Source organism: Ovis canadensis, chromosome 7 (genome assembly GCF_042477335.2).
Source record: "Ovis canadensis isolate MfBH-ARS-UI-01 breed Bighorn chromosome 7, ARS-UI_OviCan_v2, whole genome shotgun sequence".
Taxonomy (NCBI): domain Eukaryota; kingdom Metazoa; phylum Chordata; class Mammalia; order Artiodactyla; family Bovidae; genus Ovis; species Ovis canadensis.
The window spans coordinates 56,707,967-56,724,379 of record NC_091251.1 but is presented as its reverse complement, the minus strand read 5'-3'; the positions used below and the strand labels follow the sequence as shown (position 1 = coordinate 56,724,379).

General features: G+C 36.8%; 1 protein-coding gene across 8 annotated transcripts in view; it reads right to left on the bottom strand.

Moving 5' to 3' along the window:
* The window catches only part of HERC1 (HECT and RLD domain containing E3 ubiquitin protein ligase family member 1), a 210,859-nt gene that overhangs the window by 124,499 nt on the left and 69,947 nt on the right, over window positions 1-16,413 (bottom strand). For all 8 annotated transcript variants that reach the window (XM_069596206.1, XM_069596212.1, XM_069596209.1 and 5 more), the window contains exons 6-14: window positions 14,957-15,053; window positions 14,258-14,401; window positions 12,758-12,885; window positions 10,340-10,484; window positions 9,791-9,962; window positions 8,312-8,446; window positions 7,809-7,974; window positions 3,891-4,016; window positions 2,702-2,923 (exon numbers count right to left, since the gene is read on the bottom strand). In XM_069596206.1, the coding sequence (XP_069452307.1) occupies window positions 2,702-2,923; window positions 3,891-4,016; window positions 7,809-7,974; window positions 8,312-8,446; window positions 9,791-9,962; window positions 10,340-10,484; window positions 12,758-12,885; window positions 14,258-14,401; window positions 14,957-15,053 (1,335 nt within the window). The remainder of the gene's footprint in view (window positions 1-2,701; window positions 2,924-3,890; window positions 4,017-7,808; window positions 7,975-8,311; window positions 8,447-9,790; window positions 9,963-10,339; window positions 10,485-12,757; window positions 12,886-14,257; window positions 14,402-14,956; window positions 15,054-16,413) is intronic.

The window sequence follows — 16,413 nt, the reverse complement described above, 5'->3', positions numbered from 1 at the left end:
TAAGCACCATTTTAAGTGGGCATATAAGCACTGCTAGACCGAACGTGTTCCTTTAAAATTCTTTTTATGTTGAACCTAATCCCTGATGCAGTGGTATCTGAGGGTGGGGCCTCTGAGAGGTGATTAAGTCATGAGGGCAGAGTGACCTTATAAAAGGGACCCCAGAGAGTTCCCTTGTGTGAAGACACAGCAAGAAGACAGCTGTCTATGAACCAAGAAACAGGAACCACCAATCTGCTGCCTCCTCAATCTTAGACTTTTTATCTCCATAACTGTGAGAAATAAATTGTGTTGTATATAAGCTGTCCACTCTGTGGTATTCTATTATAGCAGCACAAACAGACTAAGACAAGCGGTCTTATTCTAAAATCTTAGAACAAGACAAACTGGTTTAAATTATATCAGAAAGAAACAGTAATTTACGATTTTCAGCCTAAAAGCAATTATTACAGTTAGTATTTTATTTCCATTTCCATATAATATATACATCTACTTCAGCCCTAATGGCATTAGAAAGGCAATATTTTAATAGAACTTTGGGGAAAAATTTCAGTCAATACCAAATGGATATACTTATAGCATTGTTCCCATTCCATCTGCAGCCAAACATCAGATCAAATTTATATTCTTAAATCTGAAAGAAAATAATTCTACAGGAACAACTGTCACTCTGACTTAATCAACAACCTTTTAAGTTGGGCAGAATACAACACTAAGTGAAAGTCACTCAGTTATATCCGGCTCTTTGTGACCCCATGGACTATACAGTCCATGGAAATTCTCCAGGCCAGAATACTGGAGTAGGTAGTGGCTCCCTTCTTCAGGGGCTCTTCCCAACCCAGGGATTGAACCTAGATCTCCTGCATTACAGGCAGATTCTTACCAGCTGAGCCACAGGGAAGCCCAAGAATACCGGAATGGGTAGTTTATCCCTTCTCCAGAGGATCTTCCAGACCAAGGAATTGAACCGGGGTCACCTGCATTGCAGGAGGATTCTTTACCAGCTGAGCTACTAGGGAAGACTTGTACCAAAAAAGGAATATACAGACCTGACCCTGAAGAGTAGGAGACAATATCAAATGATACACAAACACTTTGAAGTTTAGTTACACAGTACACTTTGACTCTGAAAACTGATAAAAGGTATTAAGTTATAGTTACATGGTTAGAAATGGTTATTTCAGCAAGGCTTCCTAGAAGCCTTTCTGGGCTTCCCCGGTGGTTCAGAAGGTAAAGAATCCATCTGCAATGTAGGAGACCAGGTGTGATCCCTGGGTTGGGAAGATATCCTGGAGAAGGGAACAGCTACCAAGCCTAGTATTCTTGCCTGGATAATCCCATGGACAGAAGAGCCTGGCAGGTTGCAGTCCATGGGTTTGCGAAGAGTCAGACACAACTGAGTGACTAATATACTTCTCATGCAGTTATCATTACACGGTTAGAAAATGTTGTTTGAGCAAAGCCTTCCTAGAACAGTCAACTGTTAAAGAAGTCACAGACTGGCAGACAAGAAGAGAAGAGATAGATGTGCTACACACAAGCTCAGGAGAGTGTGGTGTGTAAGCCAAATGATGAAGGGTCTAAAAAGTTTTGATTTAATAAAACAAGGTTATTTAATACAACAAGGTTATTCTAGCAGTAAGATGCTGAGAGGAGACCAGTGGCAGTGACAACAGTTAAAACACTGTTATTACCATTAGGTCATGATGGTATGGATTAGAACCCATAGAAATGGAAAGGAAAAAAGAGAAAAATCTAAGAAACACCAGAGAGCAAGAATTAAGGGCATTCTAATAAGAAAAAGCAATACTACTGTCCATTGTCTTTTCTCCTACTAACCAGCCTATTTTTAGTCAATATCAACCATACTGTTTAATTATAAGATCATATCTGGTAAGATTAATCCTTTCCTTATGATTCTTCTCTTACAAAATGTTGACTATTTTTATGTTTATTCTTACATATTAATATCAGAAAAAATTTGGTAAAATTCCAAAATAAATCTCTTTGGAATTCTCAACTATAAGTCACTTGGCACCCACAATATTTCAGAATATCTGACACATTTCCCTCCTTTTGGGAAGTGGAGTCTAGTTTTATTTATTTCATAAGTGTTTAAATGTCAAAATACTTTGACCTGAAATGATCCCTCAGTTCAGTTCAGTTGCTCAGTCGTGTCCGACTCTTTGCAGCCCCATGAATCGCAGCATGCCAGGCCTCCCTGTCCATCACCAACTCCCGGAGTTCACTCAGACTCATGTTCATTGAGTCGGTGATGCCATCCAGCCATTTCATCCTCTGTCGTCCCCTTCTCCTCCTGCCCTCAGTCCCTCTCAGCATCAAGGTCTTTTCCGATGAGCCATCTCTTCACATGAGGTAGCCAAAGTATTGGAGTTTCAGCTTTATCATCAGTCCTTCCAAAGAACACCCAAGACTGATCTCCTTTAGAATGGACTGGTTGGATTTCCTTGCAGTCCAAGGGACACACCCTTCAAAAAAAACCAACCCAAGTATTTTTTTCTTTTTTCTTTTTTTGGCCACGCTATGTGGAATGTGGGATCTTAATTCCTTGATCAGGGATCAAACCTGTGCCTCCTGCACTGGAAGTGCAGAGTCTTGACCACTGGACTGGACTGCCAGGGAAGCCCCCAACCCAAGTTTTCTTCTTTTTTCTTTTACTACCAAAAAAAGGGCAACTTACCGTATAAAATCCTAAATTTCTCAAGAGAGTCTTCATCAAAATTTCAGCCAGATGGGTGTCTGGATGGCAGCTCTGAGTGCCATAAGGTTGATCTGACAGGTTTCCATAGCCAGTGCATACAGAAGAGAGGTCAGCAGCATCAGAAGGTGAGCTATACCCAAGTAAGGAGGCTACATGGGTATGATCTTGCAAACTTGTCAGAATAATATCCAGCTGCATTCTCTAAAGAAAAATATTCCCATGGATAAAATAGAACAAATAATTAGCTTAAAATGCACTAGAAAACTAAATTAAAAAAAAAAATCCCAGAAAAAAACAAAAACCTATAATGATGCTAACTAACGTGCTTTATATCGTAATAATAGACAGTAATCTTTTAGAAAATGTGTAGTTTTTTTTAAAAAGCTATCCCACTAATAGCATTTCAGAAACTGCAACTTAAAGTGTAGTATTACATCCTTACTACCTGAAACTCTAAGCTAAAATGGCACACTATACATAATAATTTTAGCGCTGTAAGTAGAAAGAAGAAATGTCAACAGATAAATTATAGTACACATTCTTCTACAAAATTACCAATGAAATTATCTATTCTAATGTTTAAAATAAATCACTTGAAATCTAAACTAATGCAAAATACTCACTGGAAAGCATCTGTGGCTATTATACTGCCAGTAACACTTTTTTCCTCAAATCTGTAACTCTACAATTGATTGTTCTATTTGATTGAGCAAAACGTACTTATTTTAACACATATATGATAATAAAAATGGAAATAAGCACCATTTCTCATATCATCAAGTGCTTTTTCACAACAGTCATCTTCCTTTACTTTTTATATAAACTATTTCAAACAAAGTTCTGGGCACAGAACCAACAGTAGCTCATGCCCTTGATTTCAACCCCACACACTACAAATAAAGTTCTTTGGCTTGATGGTGTAAACAACATTGGAAAAATTAGACATAATTTTAATAATGAGCCCCAAATCACTTAAGTTATCACTTGCTTCACTTTCATTAGAAGCCTGGGAATTTTTCCAACACAAAGCATTAAATACTAGGATGTACCAAACTCATCAAGTGAAGTATTATTTCATGAACACTGGCAACTGATTAGTTTTATTTCCCTCTCAGTCTTTTTTAGATAACATAGTACTGGTTTACTTAGATATCAGACAAAGGCTCACCTGTCCTTTAGATAAGCTTTCCCATCTATCAGGTCCTTGGGGTAAAAGAGAATGAAGTAATTCCATACGTTCTCGTAATGGAGGTAACAGCATGGTTGCTCCCACTGACAGAGTTTCAATTACAACCTTATATTAAAAAAATAAAGTAGATTTATTTGGCTTGGTTCTTACATTTTTAATAGGAACACATAAAAAATAAATCCACAGACTACTAAGATCAAAGAGGTCTAAAGAACGTGGATCATAGAAGTCTAAAGAAGGTGGCATATGAATAAAAGAAAGCATGACAAATCCTTCTTTAGACGTCTTTAAGAAGACTAGAATTTTGGATTTGCCACTACTCAGCTAATCATTATGCAATAAATATTCAGTGTTGAGTCTAACAGTGTCGAGCCTGATAAAGCTCTTTGAAAAGTGCTGGGAATGTAGCAACAAACAAGACACATAAGCATATAGTCTAATAAGAAAAAGGGACCCTGAGTAAGCAACTTTAAGAGTGAAAAGAGTCACACAGAAAAAGTAAAATGAAGTGCAAACTTGAGTGAGCACCGATACATAAAGGCAATGAACACAGTCTATGGGCTCCCCAGGTGGGCGCTAGTGGTAAAGAACCTGCCTGCCAATGCAGCAAACATATAAGAGATGCAGGTGCAAGCCCTTGGTCTGGAAGACTCACTGGAGGAGGGCATGGCAACTGCTCCAGTATTCTTGCCTGGAGAACCCCTTGGACAGAGGAGCCTGGTGGGCTACAGTCCATAGGCTGGCACAGAACTGGACATGACTGAAGCAACTTAAGCACACTTGCATGGGCTCATTACGGAGGGTCTCCCTGAGGATTAGGCATTTAGGTTAAAAACGGAGCAGGCCTTAACCAAACAAATGTCTAGGTAGCAGGAACAGCTTAAAAAATAGCTCTATTAACTTAAGCCTCAAACTTCTCTGGGTCATAGCTTCTTTATCACTAAAATAATGGTGAATAAGAAAAAAAGAAACACTCAATGATTAAGAAAAGAGCTCTTATAAATTAAAAACATAAGAAAATAAAACCTCAATAGCAGGGTTAGAAAATAAAAATTAAATTTCTCAAAAAGTAGAGGAGAGAAAAACGGAAAACAGGAAAGAAAACCTAAGGAAATTAAGATGAATGATCCAGGAGGTCTATTACCCAACAATGAGTTTCAGAGAGAGAGAGAAAGAACATAGAAAACAGTGAAGAGGAAATCATCACACACTTCAAGATAATTTATTAATACTGAAGGCTATGAGTTTCCAAATTAAGAGTCTATCCAAATATACGTGACAATGGATAAAACTGGACCCACAAGAGTTCACATCATTTTAAAATGTGAGAACAGAGAAGCAGAACTTGTTATAGAATCCAGAGAGGAAAAGATATCCATAAAAGGATTAAAAATTTGAATAGCATAGATTTTCTGACTAACAATCTGAAAGCTAGAAGAATTTTTCTACAATTCTTATGGGAAAATCACTGTATCAGTTTTGCTTTTTTTAAAATTGACATATAATTCACATCATAAAATTTAACTTTTGAAAGTATAAAATTCAGTAGGTTTAGTTTATTCAGAGTTGTGTAACCATCACCACTATCAAATTTAGGACATTTTCATCACCCCCAAAAAAACCTTGCCCGTGAACAGCCACTTCCCATCTCTTCCTCACCCAACACTTCTGACAACAAATTAACCTACCTTGTGTCTCAATGGATTTGCTTACTCTGCACATTTCATATAGTATGTGACCTTCTGTGACTCGTTTCTTTCATTTAGCATGGTTAGAAGATTCACCTATGCTGTAGCCTGTATAAGTACTTCATTCCCTTCTACAGCTGAATAACATTACATTGTATGGACATACATTTTGTTCATCCCTTCTCCAGCTGACAGACATTTGTTTGTTTCCACTTTTTGGCTATAATGAATAATACTGTTATGAACATTCATGTACAAGTTTTTAATAAATTCTTAGATATAGACGCAGGTGGAATTGCTACTTTATATGGTAACTATACGTTTAACTATTAACAGAACTACCTGTTTTCCAAAGTGGATGTATCATTTTATATTCTCATTAGCATTATATGAAGGTTCCAATTTCTCTACATCTTCACCAATGCTCATTATTATCAGGTTTTTTTTGTTGTTGTTGCTGCTGCCACCCTGGGTCTCTGTTGCTGTGTGCAGGCTTCTCATTGTGGTGGATCACCTTATTGGAGAGCACAGGCTTCAGCAGCTGCAGCTCGCAGGCTCTAGAGCACTGGCTCAGTAGCTGTGGTGCATGGGCATAGTAGCCCTGTGGCAAGTGGAATCTTCCTGGACCAGGTTTCAAACCCATATCCCCTGCAATGGCAGGCGGATTCTTAACCACTGAACCACCAGGGAAATCCTATTATCAGTCTTTTTTGATAACAACGATTCAGTGGGTATGAAGTAGTATCTCACTGTGATTTTAATTTGCATTTCCCTCATGCCTAATGATAAACATTTTTTTCATGTACATACTGGCCTTAGGTATTTCTTCTTTGAAGACATGTCTATTCAGATTTTTGACTCATTTTTTGATTGGGCTGTCTTTTTCCTGTTGAGTTGTAAGAATCTTTTATATATTCTGAAAACTAGAATCTTATGAGACACGACACATGATTTACAAATATCTCCCCCATTCTGTGAGTTTTATTTTCATTTTCTTGATATTGTCATTTTAAGCATAAATGTTCATTAATTTTTTAAAAAACAAAGACTACTAGCAGCATTTGGAAGTGCTCTTTCAAAGCTGTTGAGCAGGCACAAATTTCTTGTTTCAGATCAAGTGTTATGTCTTCAACTTAAGTGTACTCTTCTTTGGTCCTGATGGTTGTTGCAGAGTTTGTTCCTTGCCTGATCTGTACTTGAAGCAACAGTTTCCAGTGGTAAATAAAGTCTAATTTGTCACTCTTCATAACCAACAGCTCAGTACCCCCTCTCCAGCACCAGCATAAAAATAAATGTATTTTAATTTTTATGAAGTCTAATTTATCTTTTTTCTTGGCTGCTTGTGTTTGGGCATCATATCTAACAAACCATTGTTCAATTCAAGGTCATAAGATGACAGATGAGCAAAAATTTAATATATACAAATAGCAAAAGATTATTCAGCCTTAAAAAGGAAATTCTGACACATGCTACTTAACATGGATAAATCATGACAACATTATGCTAAGTGAAAAAGCCACTGACAAAAAGACAATGTATGATTCCACTTTTATGACATACAAGTGTCAAAATCATAGAGAAAGAAAGTAGAATAGTAGTTGCTAGTGGCTAAAGGGAGGGGGAGAATGGTATGTTATTGTTTAATGGGTACAGAATTTCAATTTGTAAGATGAAAAGAGAGAGATAAACAGTGGTGATGGTTGTACAACATTATAAATTTTTTTTTCTTATATGATAGTATACATGTTTCAATGCCATTCTCCCAAATCATCCCACCCTCTCCCTCTCCCTCACAATACCACTGAACTGTATACTTAAAAATGGTTAAGATGGCAAAGTTTATGTTATGTGCGTTCTACCACAATAAAATTGGGTACTTGTGCTCAGAAATTCATCTTCTGGTGGAAAAGAGAAACACAGTTGTAAGCAGACAACCACAAAACAATGTGATGCGATGAGAACATACATGGAGAAATCAAACCTGGCAGCAGAGCAGGAAATGAAAGGTTTTTCAGAGGTGACATTTGACCTTTAGGATAGACAAGCTAACAAAAAGGACAAGTTAACAAAAAATTTACTCCCACCAGGAAAACAGAAGTAACAGAAAGAACATCCAATTGAAATTTACCAATACAAAGCTGAATTTACAAGCTACAATCTCAAGGAGAAATGTGGCTGAGACATAGATGTACAAATCTTATACTCGTACCTCTTGGATTTCATCTGGGACAGTTGAGTCCATCAGTCTGAAGAGCAAATTTCGAAGCGGACCTGCCTGTCTCCCAAGGATGCTAGTAGCTACCCCTCCCGCAAGTGCAAGAGCAAGGTGATTTGAAAGCAGCTTCAGGCACAATTTGAGGAAATTGTGATGTTCCCTGAAACCAAATAAATAGCTATAAACTTCTGGAATATAAAAGAGCACGTGCTATCTACTTTGGGTAACATTTTTTTTCTCTTTAAAATTTTTTTCAAATTATGACGAACAGTAATTTTAAAAACATGGTTCATGAATTTATGGATAATTTTTCCTAAAGCTTATTATCAGTAAGTATGCATGTTGAGCTCTTTTTTTGATTATAAAATTTCATATAATTGAGGGAGAAATTGAGTAAGAAAGAACTCAAAATTCAAAATGAGTAATTAATAGATATGTGTGCACGTGTGCACATACACACAGACACATACAAATACACACATATATATATAACATACCTTGATGAAGGGAAAGGGAGTGGGGGAATCTCACTGTTTATTTTATCACAGTATCTCTCAAGAAATGAACGAAGGTGTGAGAAGGTACTCTCTTCAAGATCTACACAATAAGGTCGGTGCCAGGCAACAACTTGTCTAGAAGGAAGCATAAGAAAAGCATGAAATACCCTTAACATGAAATTTTCACACACAATCAAAAACAAAAATTAAGGGTACTAAAGTTGAAACATATCAATAAGATATACAAAGACCTTTCTGATTATAAAGGTGATAAAAACCCTTCATTTTAGCAACTGAAGAAGACCAAGAATATGCCATTTCTAGAATTCTTCAAGAAGAAAATATGCAGCCACTATTTATTTTAGGGGGTCTGAATATTCATTCACCTAAGTCAAAGTGCTGAACCGCATGAATTACTACAGCCCTTTCTGGTTCTTAGGATCCATAAGATGTACAGTTCATATTAAGAATAATAGCCTGACTCTGTACAGTGATATCTTGAAATGTAGTGGGTAGGCCAAAAAGTTTGTTCAGGTTTTTCCATAGGATTTATGGAAAAGCCTGAAAGAACTTTTGGCCAACTCAATACTAAAAGAAAACCTGTTCAAAACTCTTGTGAGAATTTTCAAGATCTTGAAAATCATTTTCTACATATAAGGTGGAAAGCTGCAGATTTAACACTGACACTAAGTTATTTGTATTCAACTTATAGTATTTTCGGCTTTTGTTTTAGAGGGTAATTATCTATAGATGTTTAAAATCGGTCAGAATGTTATAATAAACCACATCTGAACCAAAGGTTTAGAATACAAATACAATATATTGCAAATTATTAATTAGCCCATATACATCTGAACATAGCTGAAATAACTCTCAAATTTCTTAAAATTCAATCTTCAAATATTGGCTAAAAATACCTGATTATCTAAAAAGATATGATTATCATGTTAGGAAAAAGTTAAATTTCTGCAAAAAGTAACTTCGTTTATCTAAAGGTATGGTCACTGCTTAAAAAAACAATGACACAGATAAAGGGCGTAGAAACTAATTAACTATTCTTAAAAATCAATGACACCTAGTTCTGATTTTGATTATTTTAATTTAGTTTCCTCCTGATACGTAGACACAATTTTTAAGATCAGTATCTGGAGAGAGAGAGAAGGAATTCAAAATGTTTAAAAGACATTTAAATTAAGATAGCATTTTAATGTACAATATAACTCCTTGCTTATGAAATACATCTAACCTCAACATTCAGATTGAAAGATATCTAGATGGCATGTCTATGACAGTAAAAAAGCCATTATCAGAAATATTCAGAAGAGTATTTGAATAAAAATAATTTAATAAAAATTAAAATTTTATTTTGAATAAAAATCATTATTGAATAATAACTGAACAATGTTCAAACATTTCTGCTTTTATTAGTGTTTTTGCTGTTAATAAAACACAGGAAATTTTAAACAGGGGCACACTTACCTGTCCCTAGGAAGAGCAGTCCATGCTAGACTATGTGATGTCCCAGCAGAGATCTGTTGAATAGCTATGCCATCTAAGCCACTTACTTTCTTTGGTTTAGTAATAGGACCTGTGGAGTTTCCTTGTCCACACTGCCCCATTGAGTTATTTCCCCAGGCATAAACTTCATTATCTGAAAACAAAACATAAAGAACAAAAGAAAACTCAAATTTAAATGTAAAACACTGTAATTCCCCAGTGGTCCAGTGATTGAAGAATCCACCTGCCAATGCAGAGGACACAGGTTCAATCCCTGGTCTGGGAAGACCCCACATGCCACAGCGCAACTAAGCCCATGCCCCACAACTACTAGGCCCACATGCCACAACTATTGAAGCCTACGCACCCTAGAACCCACAACTCGCACGCAACAAGAGAAGCCACCACAATGAGAAGCCCGCACACTGCAACAAAGATCCAGCACAGCCAAAAATAAGAGAAATAAATAAATATGAAACACTTATGAAAGGTACTATTTAACACTATCTCTTTAAAAACAAATGATCTTACCATGAGAAAGAGCCAAACAATGACTGTCTCCAATAGAAATATCAACTATTCTTGTGGCAGCCAGTTCTTCAATAAGCTTTGGTCTCAGTGCAGTAGCTTCTGATGAACCACAACCTAGACAAGCTCCACAGCCCCAAGCATAGACCTGAAACAAACAAAAATACACTATATGTTAGGGTTTCCTTGGTGGTTCAGTAGTAAACAATCCACCTGCCAATGCAGGAGACACAGATTCGATTATTGTCAGTCTATTACCGTAGCTTTCCCTTTATGCCAGAAAGTGAAGAGGAGCTGAAGAGCTTCTTGATGAAAGTGAAAGAGGAGAGTGAAAAAGCTGGCTTAAAACTCAACATTCAAATAACTAAGATCATGGCATCCGGTTCCATCACTTCATGGCAAATAGATGGGGAAACAATGGAAACAGTGACAGACTATTTCTGAGGGCTCCAAAATCACTGTAGATGGTGACTGCAGCCACGAAATTAAAAGACGCTTGCTCCTTGGAAGAAAAGTTATAACCAACCTAGACAGCTCATTAAAAAGCAGACACTCTGAATGTCTAGTCAAAGCTATGATTTTTCCAGCAGTCATGTATGCATGTGAGAGTTGGACTATAAAGAAACCTGAGCACCAAAGAATTAATACTTTTGAACGGTGGTGTTCGAGAAGATTCTTGAGAGTCCCTTGGACTGCAAGGAGATCCAACCAATCCATCCTAAAGGAAATCAGTCTTGCTATTCACTGGAAGGACTGATGCTAAAGCTGAAGCTCCAATAGTTTGGCCACCAGATGCAAAGAGCCATCTCATTAGAAAAGACCCTGATGCTGGGAAAGACTGAAGGCAAAAAGAGAAGGGGACGACAGAATGAGATGGTTGGATGGCATCACTGATTCAATGGACATGAGTTTGAGCAAGCTCCACGAGTTGGTGATGGACAGGGAAGCCTGGCATGCTGCAGGCTGCAGTCCATGGGGTCACAAAGAGTCAGACACGACTGAGAGACTGAACTGAACCAATCACCATAGCTGGACCCTTTCCGCCACCAATGAACAGAAGGAAGTTAAAACATGCACGGAGAAAATCAAAAGTTTAAAGGGATTACACACTTCTGACTATCTTAAGCCTGAGTAACCCTTTTCCAGAAACACCTAACCCTCTCAGATTATTTTCTATCTGGAAATATTCTCCTTGATCTCTCTTTTTATCACTTTCTTGCCTTCTTAGTTTATATCACTGATTCCAGCAGAGTACATCATGAGAAACACTGGGCTGGAAGAAGCACAAGCTGGAATCAAGATTGCCGGGAGAAATATCAATCACCTCAGATATGCAGATGACACCACCCTTATGGCAGAAAGTGAAGAGGAACTGAAAAGCCTCTTGATGAAAGTGAAAGAGGAGAGTGAAAAAGTTGGCTTAAAGCTCAACATTCAGAAAACAAAGATCATGGCATCCGGTCCCATCACTTCATGGGAAATAGATGGGGAAACAGTGGAAACAGTGTCAGACTTTATTTTTGGGGGCTCCAAAATCACTGCACATGGTGATTGCAGCCATGAAATTAAAAGATGCTTACTCACTGGAAGGAAAGTTATGACCAACCTAGATAGCATATTCAAAAGCAGAGACATTACTCTGCCAACAAAGGTCCGTCTAGTCAAGGGTATGCTTTTCCCAGCGGTCATGTATGGATGTAAGAGTTGGACTGTGAAGAAAGCTGAGTGCCAAAGAATTGATGCTTTTGAAGTGTGGTGTTGGAAAAGACTCTTGAGAGTCCCTTGGACTGCAAGGAGATCCAACCAGTCCATTCTAAAGGAGATCAGTCCTGGGTGTTCTTTGGAAGGAATGATGCTAAAGCTGAAACTCCAGTACTTTGGCCACCTGATGTGAAGAGTTGACTCATTGGAAAAGACTGTGATGCTGGGAGGGATTGGGGGCAGGAGGAGAAGGGGACGACAGAGGATGAGATGGCTGGATGGCATCACCGACTTGATGGACGTGAGTCTGAGTGAACTCTGGGAGTTGGTGATGGACAGAGAGGCCTGGCGTGCTGCAGTTCATGGGGTCACAAAGAGTAGGACATGACTGAGTGACTGAACTGAACTGAACTGAACTGATGGTGTCTCACTTTCCCCCACTATTCATGAGTTCTAGGAAAAGGTTTAAAGGGTATTTAGTGCTAGAAGGCTTTTTAAAATTATCTTAATACAAAGAACATGGAGTTAACAGGAAGTCTATCTAGCTCACAAAGGTCAAGTCAGAAAACTTCGTTCCTTCTCAGATACTCAACTTCTTCAAACAAGAGAAAATATTTCCTTTCAGTAGATTAACTTCAAAATTTAAATACAATTATTACTTTTTAGTCACCTGGCCCTATGAAATACTCTCAACCTTTTATGCTCATCCCTTAGTCCTACCTGCCCTGTTGATGTCAAAGCAAGTGAAGACTGACTTCCAGCACAAACTTTACGAATGAACATTCCTTGTAAAGCTTCAATAACTTTAGGTTTATACACTCTGTTGGTATCACCATGGCCAAGTTTGCCTATAAAAACAAACATATTCAAGTTAAACAACTTATTTGTTTCAAAGAAACTTTACTCTTTTTCTAACTATTAATGTTGATAAACATCACTAACCTTTCCATGACTAACCTGACAGATTGTTCACATCTTAGAAAGCTCATCTGAGAAAACTGACAAACATCTTAGAAAACTTAAAAGAGTTTCTGATAGCAGAGGATATTAACAAATGAATGGTTTCATTACCAGAAAAAAAAAAAAAACTAAACAATAGATTTAATTTCAAGCAATGAAAACCAATTTAAGAGAGATACAGAAAATTCATTTACTGTCTTTCCTCTTTAATGGTCGTATTTCTAACTTCAAATTTGCTAATAAACAGGTCCTATACAAGAATGTGTGGTCTTCTCAGATGGCACTAGTGGTAAAGAACCCGCCTACCAAATCCAGAGATATAAGAGATGTAGGTTTGATTCCTGGGTCAGGAAGATTCCCCTGGAGGAGAGCACAGCAATCCCAATATTCTTGCCTGGAGAATCCCATGGACAGAGGAGACTGGGACAGAGGGCTACTGTCCATAGGGTCACAAAGAGTCAGAAAGGACTGAAGCGACTTAACACACACATTCAAGAATGTGTATACATACAATTATTTTTTATTTTTAAAAAAGACTCAATAATTCACCAATCAGAAAACTTGGCAAATCACCAGAAGGGGTAAAAAAAAAGGCGAAGAAACTCCCTAAGAAGTAAATACAAACTAAATAACATTTTCACTACTGAAACTGTTTTTTAAATCATCTTAATTTTAATTGCCAGTACTGTTGAGGAATATAGGGAAGTGAGCATTCTCATATTGCTGGTGGGAGTGACTAAGAAACGTAGGAAAAGACTGTCATTCACTACTCTGTTTTTGATACTGAAAAAAACTGGAAACAGTCTAGATATTCAACAATAATAAATTGCTTTGTAAGTTTTGCTATAATCACATGGAAGAATACTTTGAGCCACTGAAAAGAAAAATATACAGCCATATTTGTTGACACAGAAAGATATTCATGAGATACTATTAGACAAAAACCAACAGGTTGCAAGATAGTATCTATGGTATAGATAGGTCTGCTTTCTTTTTTAAAAACATCTATATAGAAATATATGCACATATTTATATAAGTGCATATGTATAACATTTAGATGTCTAGCTCCCAAAATTTTAACAATGTTTATGAGCAACATTTGTAGAAACAGTTCGTTTTAATTTTTTCAATGTCAGAAAAAAACATTTGCTCATCTGTATTTGAGTTCTCTACAATAGGCTTGTACAACTGAAAAAAAAAATTTTTTAACTCAAGGAAAAAAAAAGGCCAAAGTTATCAATAAATATTTTTTTACATACCATTGTCTCCTCCTCCAAAAGACCATACAGTTCTCCCATCTTTAGATAAAGCAATAGTATGTGAACTGCCACAAGAAACTTCTCCTACATTGCTAATGTCTTTTACTAATGTTGGGATGTTACGGCTATTACTGTCACCATGACCTTGGATAAAACACACACAACAACAAAGAAATAATGTTAACTCTTTAAGTCATTACTTCACAGGTAGAATAAACGTTACAAGTTACTTACAGAATTGAGAAATTTTTAAAGTGCAATTAAATATGAAAAACTGAATCATTTCTAATATCTTTGCATCTAATCTTCTAGGCTGCTCCATTTATGAGTTACTCAGTTCCTTCAGGGAATCAGCAGAACATTCTATCATGGCTCCTCTCATAACACATATCTATAGCTGTCTAGTATCATGTTAATGTTACTTGTTTTCACTACCTCTATATTACACATTTCAGGATCACTTCAGGATGGTATCTTTCTTATCCCTGAAATCCTATAATGCCTATAGTAAATACCTGCTAGATTTAATTACATCTTAAAAGCACCAGAATCTAGGTACTCTCTCTCTAAAATTATCTTTCTCTGAGCTTAAAACTAAAAAAATTAACAGTCTTTGGCCTATTAGTCTCATTGCTTCTCAATAACCATTATCATTTCTATTTTTCTGTGAGAATAACTTCAATTATTAAAAAATCTTACCTAATCTTCCAAAATCTCCTTCACCCCATGTGTATAATTCACCATCCTCTGTGACAGCAGCACTATGTCTGTATCCAGCCGACACACAGACAACTACCTGCATCGCACACAAAGGGAATCTGATGAATACAAAGATGCTAAAATATTCTGTGCAGAGACTTCAGAGATACTGATATTCACGACTCATCCAGGAAGTGCCATGTACAGTTTAGAAGCTTTTGCTCCAGACAAGGGTGCCTAGCTAAAGGGTCAAAAAAGTGCTGAAATACAGCCAAAGCTCTGTTGGCCAAGCCACAAGCTCTGACTTCTACCAAGAAAGGACAACGTTTCTTAATTCTTACGAAGAGATTATAAAGGTTAGCAGCACCCTCTCAACCCTTGCCTCCCCGCCCCAAATACACCAATCTAATCACCTGCAACATTACTACATCACCAATCAACTCTTTACTCAAAGAGCTGGATGGGGCTGAACACTCATGACACAAAGAAAAAATTTTAAATAAAACATTTAAAATTTTAAATATAATCCAGTCCTGGTCAATCAAGAAAAATTCATTACATAAAAGGGCTAACTCTCAAAAACACACTGTTACCAATGAAAGAAGATCTAAGGAGTGTATAAGTTTTTATCAATTAAACTCCTAACAGCATCTCTTTACCCTCAAATAGCTACAGAGTTGCTAAGCAGAATCAGGGAAATAAGGGTACATGGCAGCACAATTTGGGGGATCACTTATACCTTTTAACAATGATCAAATTCACTAACTTCTGAAAAATAAACAGAAAAATATCTGTACTAATAACCACATTTTTTAATCTGCAAAAGTCAGAACTCACTTTAGAAAATCTAAGATTCAATTAAAAATACTGAGCACCTAATACATTTTAGATAATCTACTAAGAATTTCTGAAATTTTTACCTGTAAATTATTAATTCATTTTTGGGGACTTTTTCCTTCATGATATTCATACTAAGTTATTTTTAACTGGTAATGTTTCCACTGTAAAATGGAACATTAAAAGAATATAAGCAGGGAATTCCCTGGAGGTCCAGTGGTTAGGACTAAGCACTTTCATGGTGGTGGCCTGGGTTCAATCACTGGGTTTAAAGTCATGAAACAGGGCCAAAAAATTTAAAACAATGGAGATTAAGAAAAAAAGGTACTAGGAAAACTAAAAACTATAATTTTAAAGAGTATTTTCTGAAGTTTCTTAGAGTCCCATATTCAACACTTTATCAAAAGATCCCTTGATGTTAACTGGAATGTTCTAAGGCTCACTGCTTTAAGGCTGATATCTTAAACATTTTTTAATAAAGTAAAATTCATTTGCTCCAGCAAATACCAGACCACCTGACTTGCCTCTTAAGAAACCTGTATGCAGGTCAGGAAGCAACAGTTCCTGGGCTAGAGGAAGCACAAGCTGGAATCAAGATTGCCGGGAGAAATATCAATAAC